An 18692-nucleotide genomic window follows, 5' to 3' on the forward strand; every position below is an offset into this window, starting at 1 on the left:
CTTTTTTTTTGAAAAATGTGAACATTTTTTATAATTATTTATATTAATAACAATTTACAAATTTTCAAATTGTTGGGTGGAGATATGAGAGGAGGATGGGCCGGAAGGTTGGACCACGTCGATAGGTGGGGAAACCCTACTTGTTTGTGGTGCAGTGGAAGGGGGGGTTAAACCAAGAGGCTGACCAGAGGGGGGTGGTGTTGGGGTAGGTGGAAGAGAAAAGTTCAGTAAGGAAAACATTGGGGAAGTAATTTGGTCTGGGGGCCGGGATTGTTGTGGGGACTGGGTCGGGTATTGTGACTGGGTAGGGTAGTGGGACTGGCGTGGGGTTTGGTAATGGTGCTGGTGTGGGGATTGGAGCTGGGTTTGGTAATGCTGCTGGTGTGGGTATTGGGGCTGGGTTTGGTAATGGGGGGTATGGTGTGGAAATGGGGCCTGGTGTGGAATTGGAGTGGAGGTGTGGTGAGGTGTGTGGGTCGATTCATTAATGGCCTGCAGTGCAGCATTATGGCAGGTATTCATTACCCGCATCTGTTGCTCAAAAGAAAGCTTCTCCATGCTCATGAGCATGGATTGGAAAAAAAGGTTGGCCGGATCGGGACTTACAGCTGAATGCAGCCTATCCAAGCGACTGCTGGTTTCCTGGCTTGTTTCACTGATGCGTGATTGCACCATGTTGAAACCAGCAGTCACTTGCTCTCCCAAAATTTTGAAAGAGCCTTGGAAGGATGCATTCAGGTGTAAGAACTCAGGAGCATAGCTCCTTTCCTGACCCCTCTGGCGCTGCCGCCACGAACCTAATGGTGGTGTCGAGGTGGCAGGATCAGAGGGGTGGGGTAAAGGGAACGCTAACTGTTCAGCATCAGATGCGAGCAATGAAGCCTGCAATAATGCTCCACTGCTTGGGGCGGATGAAGTGGAGGGGACAGAGGGGTCAGAGGAGAGGACAGAGGGGTCAGAGGAGGGGACAGAGGTGTGGGGCCTACCGACGTGGCCCTCAGTGGCGGACTCAGGAGGGATCGCTCCAGAGGGCGCAGAGGAAGATGCAGGCGCCCGGTGGCTGGAGAAGGTGCTGTGAAAGAAAAAACAAAAGAAATTAATACATTGGAATGAAAAAGCCCTGACTGAAAGCAAACTAAGTAGACAGGTTAACATGGTTATAATTGGGCTGTAGAATACTTACACTCTGCTTAGCATGGTTCGCCTCAGGAAGGAGAGGGCCTGGCCATATTTATATCTGCTCCTCTTCCTTCCTGCAGAGCCACTCGGGGCCTTCATCTCATCATTGAATTCCCTCTTAAAGCGATCCCTCAGTGACCGCCACCGCTTCCTAACCTTTCCAACTGTGAAGACAAGAATCAAAAGAAAAAACAAAAAATTGGTAAATGCAATACATTACAGTCAGCTCAAAACATCACTGGAAAGTGAATACTTACCTAGTTTGCTCTGCTGCTGAGGATGAAGGCTCTCCCGCCTTGGAAACAGGGTGCGACACACTTCGTCCCAGAGCCGACGGGTGACACCGGTATCTGCATGCCTGCGGTCAGCCATGTTCCACAGCGGCTCCCGCTCACGAACCTCCTCGATGAGACAGTCTACATCAATGTCATCATCATCATCCTCCTCTTCTGCGGGAGCACGCTGTGAAGCCTGTGTCAAAAAAAAAAAAAAGGAAAACAAACAAATTAGTACACTGAAATACTAAAGTACCAATAGAATCCCCCTCCCCCAAAAAAAAAAAAACTCACTGATGGCCGACCGCGGCGACGAGTCCGCCGACTCTGGGACTGTCTGGGAGAGCCTTCAGCGGCAGCAGCAGCCTGAAATAAAGGAAACAAATTCTCAGTTAAGGTAGGCAGGTGTTTAGTAATCTGTTTTGTGTATGGTGCAGTGTGATGTGCAAAGCAACTGTTTCACCAATACTTACACTTGGTTCCTCCTCCACTTGCATCTCTCCACCCGTCTCGCCCCCTTCTGACAGCTCCTCATCTGATTCAGCTTCCTGTTGAAACATAATTTATGCATGTAGTTATCCATAAAAATGTAATTTAAAGAAATTTAAAAAAAAAAAAATGTTTTGTGTTAATTTACCGATAAACGCTGTTGCTGTGGAGGAGGGCTGTCAGAAGAGGACATTGTTGATGTACAAAGGCCGGTGGCTGTGGTCCTGGTGGGATAGCCGGTGGCTGTGGTCCTGGTGGGATAGCCGGTGGCTGTGGTCCTGGTGGCTCTGTAAGTTAAAAGACACTTGCAATCTGCTCTACACATTGCAGTAGCAGATTTGGGGTCTTCAAAACTTACTTTTAAAGAATAGAAAATGTGGTCCTGGTGGATAGCCGGTGGCTGTGGTCCTGGTGGGATAGCCGGTGGCTGTGGTCCTGGTGGGATAGCCGGTGGCTGTGGTCCTGGTGGGATAGCCGGTGGCTGTGGTCCTGGTGGGATAGCCGGTGGCTGTGGTCCTGGTGGGATAGCCGGTGGCTGTGGTCCTGGTGGGATAGCCGGTGGCTGTGGTCCTGGTGGCTCTGTAAATTAAAAGACACTTGCAATCTGCTCTACACATTGCAGTAGCAGATTTGGGGTCTTCAAAACTTACTTTTAAAGAATAGAAAATGTGGTCCTGGTGGATAGCCGGTGGCTGTGGTCCTGGTGGGATAGCCGGTGGCTGTGGTCCTGGTGGGATAGCCGGTGGCTGTGGTCCTGGTGGGATAGCCGGTGGCTGTGGTCCTGGTGGCTCTGTAAGTTAAAAGACACTTGCAATCTGCTCTACACATTGCAGTAGCAGATTTGGGGTCTTCAAAACTTACTTTTAAAGAATAGAAAATGTGGTCCTGGTGGATAGCCGGTGGCTGTGGTCCTGGTGGGATAGCCGGTGGCTGTGGTCCTGGTGGCTCTGTAAGTTAAAAGACACTTGCAATCTGCTCTACACATTGCAGTAGCAGATTTGGGGTCTTCAAAACTTACTTTTAAAGAATAGAAAATGTGGTCCTGGTGGATAGCCGGTGGCTGTGGTCCTGGTGGGATAGCCGGTGGCTGTGGTCCTGGTGGCTCTGTAAGTTAAAAGACACTTGCAATCTGCTCTACACATTGAAGTAGCAGATTTGGGGTCTTCAAAACTTACTTCTAGCACTTTAGCTGTGTCCTGGTGGGCAGCGGCTGTGTCCTGGTGGGCAGCGGTCCTGGTTTATCTGTTAATATGTATAATGGATCTATAGTTAGACCACCCCCTGAACTAGGTAATGCTCAATGATAAACACCCTACTAAAATGATGTCAGAAATGTTCATACAGGTGAACACCAAAACCCCCCCCAAAAAAGTGGCACGATATACCATTAATTTCCATGTCCCATAAAATAAAATTTTTTAATGTTAACACCAAGAAAAAATATATTTGACACATTTTATGTAAAATAAATAACCTCCCCCCCCCCCCCCCCAAAAAAAAAATAAAAAAAAAAAAATACAGGTTAACCTTTATTAAAAAAATTAGCCCTCAACCAACCCTGTATTGCATGTGTAACCATTGGTACATACACCAGTTTTAAATTTACCTTTATGAAATAATACTACGGACATTTTTTTTATAAACATTTTATTATAATTTTTTTTTTCACTCTTTTTTTTTTTAAATCACAATTAGGAGCTGACATGCTCTTTATTTTAAATACAAGTACTTCAACTGCAAAAGGTTATAACTGTAATTTAAAAAAAATCAACACTTTTATTAAATAGAAAAAACCCACACTCACACATTCAAACCACAAGCTGCAGACCGCTAGACTTTTTTAAAAAACACATCAGATTTTAAAAAAAAAAAAAAAAATTAAACCACATGCTGCACAGACCACTATACAGTCAATACATCAGAAAAAGGCAAATAACCTATTACAGCATGGACAAATGCACATGCAATCAACAAGACGCACACAAAAAACATGCATGGTATGTGTCCACATTCAGGATCGCCTCAGAATTTGGTCAGGATTTTCCATCAGTATTTGTAAAGCCAAAACCAGGAGTGTAAAAATTAGGTAAAGTATAATACGAAAAAAGGCATACTTTTGCTTTGATCACCCACTCCTAGTTTTGGCGTACAAATACTGATGGAAAATCCTGACCACATCCTGATGCAATCCTGCACATGGACACATACCCTCCCACATGAACAGGCATAAAATTGGCAAAGGCATAATATGGTGCAGGCACATGATACAAAAGCACACAGCCGTACAAAAATACACACATGCACGCACATAGCTTTAGGCAAATACACATATGTACAACAAAGGCAGAAAGGTTAACCCAATCAGAAGACGCATACACACACACACACACACACATACAAAAGGCTGACAATCCTTTGGCTGAAGCAGCAGGTCTTCACAGTGGCTGGAATCAGGCTGCATCTGGACTCTAGCATGGCACTGGCTGGTGCAGGACGATGGCAGGCCTCAGGTTCTCTTCAGGTTTTAAGCTCTTTCTGTAGTCAGTACCTCATATACACACACAAATGCACAGGCACACAGATGCACACAAAAATTGCAATACTCACACTGGCTCTATGGTGGCTGGAGTCTTGTGGCTGGAGTCCCGTGGCTGGCTCCTTCCTGTGGCTGGCTCCTGTGTCAGGCTGTGGTCTTGTGGCTGAGGTCTTATGGCTGGAGTCCTGTGGCTGGCTCCTTCCTGTGGCTGGCTCCTTCCTGTGGCTGGCTCCTGTGTCACGCTGGGGTCTTGTGGCTGGCTAGCTCTTGCTGGAAGTCTTCTCATGGGTCTTGCAGGCATATGTGGGGTTGAAGGCCCAGGCCAGGTTTATATAGATTTGGGGGTGTCTGGCCAATTGGCAACAAAATCCAGCTTCTGAGCATGCTCAGTGTAAAAAAAACGTATTGCAGCGCTGCATTGCGTCGTACGACGTGTCCCGACGCATCCGTCGCTCATAGGCTTCCATTGCAGCCAACGACGTATGCCGCAGGATGCGTCGCGACACGTTTTTTAGGCGTAGACAAAAAACGTTACAATCTACGTTTTTTTGAGACGACGTGTCGCCAAATTTCGACGCATCCGTCGTAAAACGTACACGACGTATGCCAATCCGTCGCCATACGTCGCCAATACAAGTCTATGGGAAAAAAACGCATCCAGCAAAAAGTTTTGCTGGATGCGTTTTTTCTGAAAAAAGACGTTTTGAAACGTAATGCAGTTAACGCTAGTGTGAAAGTAGCCTAAAATGCACACTATTCCCACAGACATAAATACAGAGTAGAACAATTTGTTTTTACACACCGCACACAACTTTCACAGACATGCGTGCAGACTAGAAAAATTTGTCTTTACACATAGTGCTCCCACAGACATGACTGCAGAGTATGCACATACAAAACCTAACACTGTTCCTCACTCCAGCTGCATCCTGTCTCTACGCTAATCAGAGCAGAATGGCGGTGGCCCTCATGATCCAGAATTTAAACATTTACCGGTATTTGTGACAAAAATGGAAATTTGGCAAAAATGTTGAGCATTTTTTTACAACACCATTTTTTTTTAAGGGACCACATCACTTTGAAGTCACTTTGAGGGGTCTATATCATAGAAAATACCGAAAAGTGACACCATTCTAAAAACAGCACCTCTAAAGGTGCTCAAAACCACATTCAAAAAGTTTATTAACCCTTCAGGTGCCCACAGGAATTTTTGGAATGTTTAAAAAAATGAACATTTAACTTTTTTCACAAAAAGTTTACTTCAGATCCAAATTATTTTATTTTACCAAGGGTAACAGGAGAAATTGGACCCAAAAATATGTTGAACAATTTGTCCTGAGTACACTGATACCCCACATATGTAGGTAAACCCATGGGCGCATGGCAGAGCTAAGAAGGGAAGGAGCGCCGTTTGACTTTTCAATGCAAAATTGTCTGGAATTGAGATCGGACGCCATGTCACGTTTGGAGAGTCCCTGATGTGCCTAAACATTGAAACCCCCCACAAGTGACATCATTTTGGAAAGTAGACCCCCTAAGGAACTTATCTAGATGTGTGGTGGGCACTTTGAAACCCAAGTGCTTCACAGAAGTTTATAATGTAGCGCCGTAAAAATAAAAAAATCATTTTTTTTCACAAAAAATTATTTTTTTCGCCCCCAATTTTTTATTTTCTGAAAGGTGACAGGAGAAATTGGACCCCAAATGTTGTTGTGCAATTTGTCCTGAGTATGCTGATACCCCATTTGTTGGGGTAAACCACTGTTTGGACGCATGGCAGAGCTCAGAAGGGAAGGAGCGCTGTTTGACTTTTCAATGCAAAATTGGCTGGAATTGAGATCAGATGCCATGTCGTGTTTGGAGAGCCCCTGATGTGCCTAAACAATGGAAACCCCACTAACCCTAATCCGAACTCTAACCATAAGCCTATCCCTAACACACCTCTAACCCTAAACCCAACCCTAACCCCAATCCTAACCCTAATCCCAACCGTAACCGAACTTTAGCCCCAACCCTAACCCTAACTTTAGCCCCAACCCTAACCCTAACTTCAGCCCCAAACCTAACCCTAGCCCCAACCCTAACCCTCACCCCAGCCCCAACCCTAACCCCAACCCCATCCCAATCCCAACCCTAACCCTAATGGGAAAATGGAAATAAATACTTTTTTAAAATTTTACTATTTTTCCCTAACTAAGGCAGTGATAAAGGGGGTTTGATTTACTATTTATAGCGGGTTTTTATGTTTGTCAGCTGTCACACACTAAAAGATGCTTTTTATTGCAAAAAATAGTTTTTGCATCACCACATTTAGAGAGCGATAATTTTTCCATATTTTGGCCCACAGAGTCATGTGAGGTCTTGTTTTATGCGGGACAAGTTGATGTTTTTATTGGTGCCATTTTCAGGCGCATGACACTTTTTGATTGCTTTTTGTTTTGATTTTTGGGAGGCAAAATGAACAAAAACCACCAATTCATGAATTTCTTTTGAGGGGGTGGCAATTACACCGTTGATAAAGCAGTTTTATTACTCGGGTCAGTATGATGACAGCGATACCTCATTTATATCGTTTTATGTTTTGGCGCTTTTATACAATAAAAACCGTTTTATATAAAAAATAATTATTTTTGCATCCCTTTATTCTAAGAGCTATAACTTTTTTATTTTTCTGGTGATTGAGCTATATCATGGCTTGTTTTTTGCGGGACAAGATCACATTTTCAGTGGTACCATGATTATTTATATCCGTCTTTTTGATTGCGTGTTATTCCACTTTTTGTTCGGCGGTATGTTGATAAAACATTTTTTTGGGCTAGTTTTTTCTTATTTTTTTAAATGGTATTCCGTAAAGGGGTTAACTAGTAGGACAGTTTTATAGGTCAGTTTGATATGGACGTGGCGATACCAAATATGTGTACTTTTATTGTTTAGATTTTTAATTCAAATAATTATTTATTGATGGAATAAATATTTATTTTTTTCATTATTATTTTTTATTATTTTTTTAAATATTTTAACAATTATTAAAAAAAAAAATGTTAATTCATTCTTATTTTTACACTTTGTCCCACTATGGGACACTCATTTTCTGCAGGCTTATCGCTTCAATAGCATGCAGATCTGTTTGCTACAGAAGCTGTCAGCACTGCAGCTTCTGTACACTGACACTGAGAGACTTCCTGACATACACTGCGCATGACAGGAAGTTTCTCAACTCTGGAGACCGGGGATTAAAGTGCCGGGAGCAGTCCATGACCTCTCCTGGCACTTAGTGCTGGGTGTCATCTGTGAGAATCAGCTGACACCAGGCACCAATCAGCCGTTCTCCCCCCGTGAGCGCGGTTTATCGCTTGTGACGTACTTTCCTGTCCATGGGCATACGGGCCCAGGGCACATGGACGAGTTAGAACATCTAATGTCAGAAAGGGGTTAACAAGGGTAAGGAGATATTGTAAGATTTTTTTTACCAGCCACCAACAATTACGGACCATACAGGAACCATAGTACTGATTAGATGGAGTCAGTACTAGTATTAAGCATCCTAAGTAGATTCTTGGAAAATGTTTAAAATGTTTTAGGCCCTTTAATTATCAGCTGGTCAGTGGGGGTTTGGTTCCTGAGACCCTCACCGATCATCTAAAAGACATCATAGAAGTGATGTGCATACTAGTGGCCATAGTCCAACTATATGGACAAGGCCTTGCTTAATGCAAGTGTATTGAGCGAGATAGCAGAGAGCTGTTACTGCGCAGGCACGGGCGGCGCATGAGCAGTAGCAGCTATCGGATCACAGCAGCTATATACACCATTAGCTGCTAATGCTCAGGTACATTTTCAAATAGATTATTTTTTTCTAGCTGAATAGCATGAAGAACAGATATTATTGGCACATAAAACATGCGATTATGCTGCAGAGCAGGTGGCACTGCTGGCACCTGCCTGCAGAAGTTTTTTTTTTTTTTTTTTCAAGTATATTCATTATTCAAACTAGGGGGCAGGTCAGTGAGGGATCAGTGACCTGACAGCTGTCTGCATTATGAATATGTAATCAGAGCACCACATAAAGTTTCCTCTTGCAGGCCCATCCCTGGGGCACGAGCATATCATTAACTAAAAACTGAAAATAAAGATTAATGAACAACCATTAGACAGATTTCACCAACCAAGATATTTCACTCAGTATAATGATGCCAAGAGTACGGATCTGATCCTTGTTAAATTATGTTGCCTGCTTCTGAGGTCTTCAAATAAGCTACTGCAGCTATGGCCTCTGCAGATGCATCAGAGAAGATGTAGACTTCCTTCCTGATGGTAGCTGAAAGCAACATTAAGGAATAACAGTCTCAAAAACAAAAGTCTCAGAAAAAAACAAAGATAGGAGACATAGAAGAAGTCTTTGAAGATTGTAGACCATCTCCAAATCCCATGTTGCTATGCCTTAACTTCCATCTCAAATGTCATCAGGGGGAAGTCCACATACTTTTCAATGCATCTACAGAGGCCATGGCTGCAGAGGATGCAGAGGCCTGTCTGAGGACCTCAGAGACCAGCAACAGGCTACATTGCAAATGTCAAACTGAGCCCAAAACCTGCACACTGCTCCAAGGCTAGAACTTTGTACTGTTTTACAGGCAGTGGAAATTGCCAGTGACTCCTGAGCAGTGGCATCACATCTCCTCAGTCCTGGGCCCAGCTGATCAATGAATAGGACTCGCATCTGCTTCTAGCCTTAGTAACAATATGTGGCTGCCGCTTCCAAGCCTCTTTAATGAGGAACCTTGTTCGATTAATGCAAGCAGTGCATATGAGCCTGTGGAACCGAAGTCCGAAGGAGAGAAAAAGACAACCATCCCTACATACTGCACATCTGTGGCACCAGTGATGAAGCTGAGGACTCATCACTTAGGATGCCACTTGAGATGGTCATCTTTTGTGCAGGCTGATGTTCACCTGACATACAGTACATCGCCAAGTGCTTCATGACACAAAGGTATCACATGAAAGACATTACTGTATACAGCACACGGCGGGGAGCATACCTCCAGCTGTGCTACAGCATAGAACTTTCAACATTTGGATTATTGGATAGGTTGAAGTGTTTGCATGTTGAGTCGACAATGGGTTTCCACTGGAACTTGAACTTATTTTGCTGCTGTGGACTACAAGCCATCAACCATGTAGTATATTTGGACTTTACAGTTGTTTATCGTTTTTGACTTTGTTTGTGCATTTTTTATCTTTCAGGTTCCAAGAATATCGGCAGCCTAGTACGGAGTCAGAATAATGTACATGGGGCTAAAGATAAATCTAAAGGTATAGAGCCACAAGGTTACATTTTCAGTTTTGAGGCACATGGGGCATATCTATCAAGCTAAATGCACCGAAATACTTGTGTAATTTGTGCAAAGAAAAACTGTTTACAGATTTATCAAACATCATTAAACACTATGATAACTTGACACATTTCAAAACTATCTATTTTAAGTTTGCACTGTCTAAAATTTATAAGGTATTGATAAATCTGCCTATTAGCTTTTGTTCTCCAACCTATATATAAGCTGATAATGAATTGAAATGTACCTGTCACCAATTAACCTTTATAAACACTAAATTGGATCATGACAGACCCTGTAAAAAAATTAATGCAGGATTCGATGATGCAAATGAATGGATTTGGGCATTAGCTTGAGTGACATAGAAGTTAATCACGTCTGTCATTGGATCTGTCATGATCAAAACCTTGCTGCTAAAAAAATATGAATGTTTAATGAACTGATCCATATGAACTATAAACCTCACATGTACAGCGCTAGATATGACCAATTTCAGCTGTTGTTGCTGCTATTGTTACAATCATAATTGGACTTATTTTTTGTTCATGTTTTTAGTAGTCAACAATGCTAAGTGTCTTACCCCTTTTCACGTATGAATGAGCATAAAATTCAAAGCAGAAACAATACTTAATTTGGGTAAATGTTCACTTCCTACTTATGCAGGCACTACATAGGAAAGTGTTGGTGGTACAGGTGCTTCTCACAAAATTAGAATATCATCAAAAAGTTAACTTATTTCAGTTCTTCAATACAATAAGTGAAACACATATATTATATAGAGTTATTACAAACAGAGTGATCTATTTCAAGTGTTTATTTCTGTTAATGTTAATGATTATGGCTTATAGTCAATGAAAACCCAAAAGTCATTATCTCAGTAAATTAGAATACTTTATAACACCAGCTTGAAAAATTATTTTAAAATCCGGAATGTTGGCCTACTGAAATGTATGTTCAGTAAATGCACTCAATACTTGGCCATAGCTCCTTTTTCATCAGTTACTGCATCAATGTGGCCTGGCATGAAAGCGATTATCCTGTGACACTGCTGAGGTATTATGGAAGCCCAGGTGTCTTTGATGGTAGCCTTCAGCTTGTCAGCTTGTCTGCACTGTTGGATCTGGAGTCTCTCATTTTCCTCTTCACAATACCACATAGATTCTCTATGGGGTTAAGGTCAGGTGAGTTTTCTGGCCAATCAAGCACAGTGATACTGTTGTTCTTAAACCAGGTATTGGGACTTTTGGTGGTGTGGACAGGTGCCAAGTCCTGCTGGAAAATGAAATTTCCATCTCCAAAAAGCTTGTCGGCAGAGGGAAGCATGAAGTTCTCTAAAATTTCCTGGTAGACGGCTGCGCTGACTTTGGTCTTGATAAAACACAGCTGACCTACACCATTAGATGACTTGGCTCCCCAAACCATCACTGATTGTGGAGAAACTTCACACTGGACCTCAAGCAGCTTGGATTGTGTGCCTCTTCAGTGTCTTCACTCTTCCTCCAGACTCTGGGACCTTGATTTCCCAATGAAATGCAAAATTTACTTTCATCTGAAAACAACACCTTGGACCACTGAGCAACAGTCCAGTTCTTTTTCTCTCTGGCCCAGGTAAGATGCTTCTGGCATTGTTTATTGATCATGAGTGGCTTGATGCAAGGATTGCGACACTTGCAGCCCATGTCCTGGATATGTCTGTGTGTGGTGGCTCTTTAAGCAATGACTCAAGGTGCAGTCCACTCCTTGTGAAGCAGCCCAAAATTTTTGAATGGTCTTTTCTTAACAATCTGTTGTGAAATTGGATTCTGGGCTCCCCCGGTGGCCACTTGTGGAATTGTACTTGTGTGCATCATCCCCTCTGTTCACCTGCTCCTATCAGGATGTGGGAGTCGCTATATAACCTTGCTCCTCTGTCAGTTTCATGCCGGTCAACAATGTAATCAGAAGCCTTCTGTGCATGTTCCTGCTACTAGACAACTCCTAGCTAAGTTGGACTTTTGTCCTTGTGTGTTTTTGCTTTTTGTTCCTGTTCACAGCTGCTGTTTCGTTACTGTGTCTGGAAAGCTCTTGTGAGCGGAAATTGCCACTCTGGTGTTATGAGTTAATGCTAGAGTCTTAAAGTAATTTCTGGATGGTGTTTTGATAGGGTTTTCTGCTGACCATGAAAGTGCCCTTTCTGTCTTCATGCTATCTAGTAAGCGGACCTCGATTTTGCTAAACCTATTTTCATACTACGTTTGTCATTTCATCTAAAATCACCGCCAATATATGTGGGGGCCTCTGTCTGCCTTTTGGGAAAATTTCTCTAGAGGTGAGCCAGGACTGTCTTTTCCTCTGCTAGGATTAGGTAGTTCTCCGGCTGGCGCTGGGCATCTAGGGATAAAAAACGTAGGCATGCTACCCGGCCACTTCTAGTTGTGCGGCAGGTTTAGTTCATGGTCAGTATAGTTTCCATCTTCCAAGAGCTAGTTCTCATATATGCTGGGCTATGTTCTCTCGCCATTGAGAATCATGACAGTTTGACCGGCCCAAAAAAGGGTTAAATTACTGGCTGAGAAAGGAGAGAAAAAAGAAGTCTGCTACAATTTTATTTTTTTTTTTCCCTCTAGTTCTGAGTGTGCTCTTAATTGAATCACTTGCTAGTTTGCCTATGCTGCAGCCTTCCTCTCTTTCTCTCCTTCTAATCCTTGAATGGCTCTGTGTTCACCTGTTTCAAATGGATCTTCAGAGTGTAGCTACAGGTTTGAATAATCTCGCCACAAAGGTACAAAATTTGCAAGATTTTGTTGTTCATGCACCTATGTCTGAGCCTAGAATTCCTTTGCCTGAATTCTTCTCGGGGAATAGATCTCACTTTCAAAATTTTAAAAATAATTGCAAATTGTTTTTGTCCCTGAAGTCTCGCTCTGCCGGAGACCCTGCACAGCAGGTCAGGATTGTAATTTCCTTGCTCCGGGGCGACCCTCAGGACTGGGCTTTTGCATTGGCACCAGGGGATCCTGCGTTGCTCAATGTGGATGCGTTTTTTCTGGCCTTGGGGTTGCTTTATGAGGAACCTCATTTAGAGCTTCAGGCGGAAAAGGCCTTGATGTCCTTGTCTCAGGGGCAAGATGAAGCTGAAATATACTGCCAAAAATTCCGCAAATGGTCTGTGCTTACTCAGTGGAATGAGTGCGCCCTGGCGGCGATTTTCAGAGAAGGTCTCTCTGATGCCATTAAGGATGTTATGGTGGGGTTCCCTGTGCCTGCGAGTCTGAATGAGTCCATGACGATGGCTATTCAGATCGATAGGCGTCTGCGGGAGCGCAAACCTGTGCACCATTTGGCGGTGTCTACTGAGAAAACGCCAGAAAATATGCAATGTGATAGAATTCTGTCCAGAAGCGAGCGGCAGAATTTTAGACGAAAAAATGGGTTGTGCTTCTATTGTGGTGATTCAACTCATGTTATATCAGCATGCTTTAAGCGTACTAAGAAGCCTGACAAGTCTGTTTCAATTAGCACTTTACAGTCTAAGTTTATTCTATCTGTGACCCTGATTTGTTCTTTGTCATCTATTACCGCGGACGCCTATGTCGACTCTGGCGCTGCTTTGAGTCTTATGGATTGGTCCTTTGCCAAACGCTGTGGGTATGATTTGGAGCCATTGGAGGCTCCGATACCTCTGAAAGGGATTGACTCCACCCCATTGGCTAGTAATAAACCACAATACTGGACACAAGTGACTATGCGTGTTAATCCGGATCACCAGGAGGTTATTCGCTTTGTGGTGCTGTATAATCTACATGATGTTTTGGTGCTGGGATTGCCATGGCTGCAATCTCATAACCCAGTCCTCGACTGGAGAGCTATGTCTGTGTTAAGCTGGGGATGTAAAGGAACTCATGGGGACGTACCTTTGGTTTCCATTTCATCATCTATTCCCTCTGAGATTCCTGAATTCTTGTCTGACTTTCATGACGTTTTTGAAGAACCCAAGGTTGGTTCACTACCTCCGCACCGGGAGTGCGATTGTGCCATAGACTTGATCCCGGGTAGTAAATACCCTAAGGGTCGTTTATTTAATCTGTCTGTGCCTGAACACGCGGCTATGCGAGAATATATAAAGGAGTCCTTGGAAAAGGGACATATTCGTCCTTCGTCATCTCCCTTAGGAGCCGGTTTTTTCTTTGTGTCTAAGAAAGACGGCTCTTTGAGGCCGTGTATTGATTATCGACTTTTGAATAAAATCACGGTTAAATATCAATATCCGTTACCACTGCTTACTGATTTGTTTGCTCGTATAAAGGGGGCCAAGTGGTTCTCTAAGATTGATCTCCGTGGGGCGTATAATTTGGTGCGAATCAAGCAGGGGGATGAGTGGAAAACCGCATTTAATACGCCCGAGGGCCATTTTGAGTATTTGGTGATGCCTTTTGGTCTTTCAAATGCCCCTTCAGTCTTCCAGTCCTTTATGCATGACATTTTCCGCGATTATTTGGATAAATTTATGATTGTGTATCTGGATGATATTCTGATTTTTTCGGATGACTGGGACTCTCATGTCCAGCAGGTCAGGAGGGTTTTTCAGGTTTTGCGGTCTAATTCCTTGTGTGTGAAGGGTTCTAAGTGTGTTTTTGGGGTTCAAAAGATTTCCTTCTTGGGATACATTTTTTCCCCCTCTTCCATCGAGATGGATCCTGTCAAGGTTCAGGCTATTGGTGATTGGACGCAACCCTCTTCTCTTAAGAGTCTTCAGAAATTTTTGGGCTTTGCTAACTTTTATCGTCGATTTATTGCTGGTTTTTCTGATGTTGTAAAACCATTGACTGATTTGACTAAGAAGGGTGCTGATGTTGCTGATTGGTCCCCTGATGCTGTGGAGGCCTTTCGGGAGCTCAAGCGCCGCTTTTCTTCCGCCCCAGTGTTGCGTCAGCCTGATGTTGCTCTTCCTTTTCAGGTTGAGGTCGACGCTTCTGAAATCGGAGCTGGGGCGGTGTTGTCGCAGAGAAGTTCCGACTGCTCCGTGATTAGACCTTGTGCCTTTTTTTCCCGTAAATTTTCGCCCGCCGAGCGGAATTATGATATTGGGAATCGGGAGCTTTTGGCCATGAAGTGGGCTTTTGAGGAGTGGCGTCACTGGCTTGAGGGGGCCAGACATCAGGTGGTGGTATTGACTGACCACAAAAATTTAATTTACCTTGAGTCTGCCAGGCGCCTGAATCCTATACAGGCGCGCTGGTCGTTGTTTTTCTCTCGGTTTAATTTTGTGGTGTCTTACCTACCGGGTTCTAAGAATGTTAAGGCGGATGCCCTTTCTAGGAGTTTTGAGCCTGACTCCCCTGGTAATTCTGAGCCCACAGGTATCCTTAAAGATGGAGTGATATTGTCTGCCGTTTCTCCAGACCTGCAGCGGGCCTTGCAGGAGTTTCAGGCGGATAGACCTGATCGTTGCCCACCTGGTAGACTGTTTGTTCCTGATGATTGGACCAGTAGAGTCATCTCTGAGGTTCATTCTTCTGCGTTGGCAGGTCATCCTGGAATCTTTGGTACCAGGGATTTGGTGGCAAGGTCCTTCTGGTGGCCTTCCCTGTCACGAGATATGCGAGGCTTTGTGCAGTCTTGTGACGTTTGTGCTCGGGCCAAGCCTTGTTGTTCTCGGGCTAGTGGATTGTTGTTACCCTTGCCTATCCCGAAGAGGCCTTGGACGCACATCTCGATGGATTTTATTTCGGATCTGCCTGTTTCTCAGAAGATGTCTGTCATCTGGGTGGTGTGTGACCGTTTCTCTAAAATGGTCCATCTGGTTCCCTTGCCTAAGTTGCCTTCTTCTTCCGAGTTGGTTCCTCTGTTTTTTCAAAATGTTGTTCGTTTGCATGGTATTTCGGAGAATATCGTTTCTGACAGAGGGACCCAATTCGTGTCTAGATTTTGGCGGGCATTCTGTGCTAGGATGGGCATAGATTTGTCTTTTTCGTCTGCTTTCCATCCTCAGACTAATGGCCAGACCGAGCGGACTAATCAGACCTTGGAGACATATTTGAGGTGTTTTGTGTCTGCGGATCAGGATGATTGGGTTGCTTTTTTGCCTTTGGCGGAGTTCGCCCTCAATAATCGGGCCAGCTCTGCCACCTTGGTGTCCCCGTTTTTCTGTAATTCGGGGTTTCATCCTCGATTTTCCTCCGGTCAAGTGGAATCTTCGGATTGTCCTGGAGTGGATGCTGTGGTGGAGAGGTTGCATCAGATTTGGGGGCAGGTGGTGGACAATTTGAAGTTGTCCCAGGAGAAGACTCAGCTTTTTGCCAACCGCCGTCGTCGTGTTGGTCCTCGGCTTTGTGTTGGGGACTTGGTGTGGTTGTCTTCTCGTTTTGTCCCTATGAGGGTTTCTTCTCCTAAGTTTAAGCCTCGGTTCATCGGCCCGTACAAGATATTGGAGATTCTTAACCCTGTGTCCTTCCGTTTGGACCTCCCTGCATCCTTTTCGATTCATAATGTTTTTCATCGGTCATTGTTGCGCAGGTATGAGGTACCGGCTGTGCCTTCCGTTGAGTCTCCTGCTCCGGTGTTGGTTGAGGGTGAGTTGGAGTACGTTGTGGAAAAGATCTTAGACTCTCGTGTTTCCAGACGGAAACTCCAGTATCTGGTCAAATGGAAGGGATACGGTCAGGAGGATAATTCTTGGGTCACTGCCTCTGATGTTCATGCCTCCGATCTTGTCCGTGCCTTTCATAGGGCTCATCCTGATCGCCCTGGTGGTTCTGGTGAGGGTTCGGTGCCCCCTCCTTGAGGGGGGGGTACTGTTGTGAAATTGGATTCTGGGCTCCCCCGGTGGCCACTTGTGGAATTGTACTTGTGTGCATCATCCCCTCTGTTCACCTGCTCCTATCAGGATGTGGGAGTCGCTATATAACCTTGCTCCTCTGTCAGTTTCATGCCGGTCAACAATGTAATCAGAAGCCTTCTGTGCATGTTCCTGCTACTAGACAACTCCTAGCTAAGTTGGACTTTTGTCCTTGTGTGTTTTTGCTTTTTGTTCCTGTTCACAGCTGCTGTTTCGTTACTGTGTCTGGAAAGCTCTTGTGAGCGGAAATTGCCACTCTGGTGTTATGAGTTAATGCTAGAGTCTTAAAGTAATTTCTGGATGGTGTTTTGATAGGGTTTTCTGCTGACCATGAAAGTGCCCTTTCTGTCTTCATGCTATCTAGTAAGCGGACCTCGATTTTGCTAAACCTATTTTCATACTACGTTTGTCATTTCATCTAAAATCACCGCCAATATATGTGGGGGCCTCTGTCTGCCTTTTGGGAAAATTTCTCTAGAGGTGAGCCAGGACTGTCTTTTCCTCTGCTAGGATTAGGTAGTTCTCCGGCTGGCGCTGGGCATCTAGGGATAAAAAACGTAGGCATGCTACCCGGCCACTTCTAGTTGTGCGGCAGGTTTAGTTCATGGTCAGTATAGTTTCCATCTTCCAAGAGCTAGTTCTCATATATGCTGGGCTATGTTCTCTCGCCATTGAGAATCATGACAACAATCCTTTCAAGGCTGCAGTTATCCCTGTTGCTTGAGAACCTTTTTCTACACATTTTTCCTTCCACTCAACTTGCCATTAATATGCTTGGATACAGCACTCTGTGAACAGTCAACTTCTTTAGCAATGACCTTTTATGGCTTACTCACCTTGTGGAGTGTGTCAATGAGTAGAATTTCAATATTTGCAGATGACACTAAACTCTGCAGGGTAATCAATACAGGGGAGGACAATTTTATATTACAGGATGATTTATGTAAACTAGAAGCTTGGGCTGATAAATGGCAAATGAGCTTTAATGGGGATAAATGTAAGGTCATGCACTTGGGTAGAAGTAATAAGATGTATAACTATGTGCTTAATTCTAAAACTCTGGGCAAAACCGTCAATGAAAAAGACCTGGGTGTATGGGTGGATGACAAACTCATATTCAGTGGCCAGTGTCAGGCAGCTGCTACAAAGGCAAATAAAATAATGGGATGTATTAAAAGAGGCATAGATGCTCATGAGGAGAACATAATTTTACCTCTATACAAGTCACTAGTTCGACCACACTTAGAATACTGTGCACAGTTCTGGTCTCCGGTGTATAAGAAAGACATAGCTGAACTGGAGCGGGTGCAGAGAAGAGCGACCAAGGTTATTAGAGGACTGGGAGGTCTGCAATACCAAGATAGGTTATTACACTTGGGGCTATTTAGTTTGGAAAAACGAAGACTAAGGGGTGATCTTATGTTAATGTATAAATATATGAGGGGACAGTACAAAGACCTTTCTGGTGATCTTTTTAATCATAGACCTGAGACAGGGACAAGGGGGCATCCTCTACGTCTGGAGAAAAGAAGGTTTAAGCATAATAACAGACGCGGATTCTTTACTGTAAGAGCAGTGAGACTATGGAACTTTCTGCCGTATGATGTTGTAATGAGTGATTCATTAATTAAATTTAAGAGGGGACTGGATACCTTTCTGGAAAAGTATAATGTTACAGGGTATATACACTAGATTCCTTGATAAGGCGTTGATCCAGGGAACTAGTCTGATTGCCGTATGTGGAGTCGGGAAGGAATTTTTTTCCCCATGGTGGAGTTACTCTTTGCCACATGGGTTTTTTTTGCCTTCCCCTGGATCAACATGTTAGGGCATGTTAGGTTAGGCTATGGGTTGAACTAGATGGACTTACAGTCTTCCTTCAACCTTAATAACTATGTAACTATGTAATGACTGCCTTCTGGCCTTCTCTCAAGTCAGCAATCTTCCCCATGATTGCAGTGCCTACTGAAACAGACTAAGGGGCCTTTTTAAATGCTTAGGAAGCCTTGCAAGTGTTTTTGTTAATTATTCTAACTTACTGAGATAATGACTTTTGAGTT

General features: G+C 43.8%; 1 protein-coding gene across 1 annotated transcript in view; it reads right to left on the reverse strand.

Moving 5' to 3' along the window:
• Positions 1-54: 54 nt before the first annotated feature.
• LOC143795519 (uncharacterized) overlaps positions 55-18692 on the reverse strand; it is a 146615-nt gene continuing 127977 nt past the window's right edge. Inside the window, exons 2-5 of the mRNA XM_077281012.1 lie at positions 1749-1820; positions 1437-1650; positions 1184-1343; positions 55-1072 (exon numbers count right to left, since the gene is read on the reverse strand). Coding sequence (XP_077137127.1) covers positions 55-1072; positions 1184-1343; positions 1437-1650; positions 1749-1820 — 1464 coding nt within the window. The remainder of the gene's footprint in view (positions 1073-1183; positions 1344-1436; positions 1651-1748; positions 1821-18692) is intronic.

The sequence above is a fragment of the Ranitomeya variabilis genome, chromosome 1 (genome assembly GCF_051348905.1).
Source record: "Ranitomeya variabilis isolate aRanVar5 chromosome 1, aRanVar5.hap1, whole genome shotgun sequence".
Taxonomy (NCBI): domain Eukaryota; kingdom Metazoa; phylum Chordata; class Amphibia; order Anura; family Dendrobatidae; genus Ranitomeya; species Ranitomeya variabilis.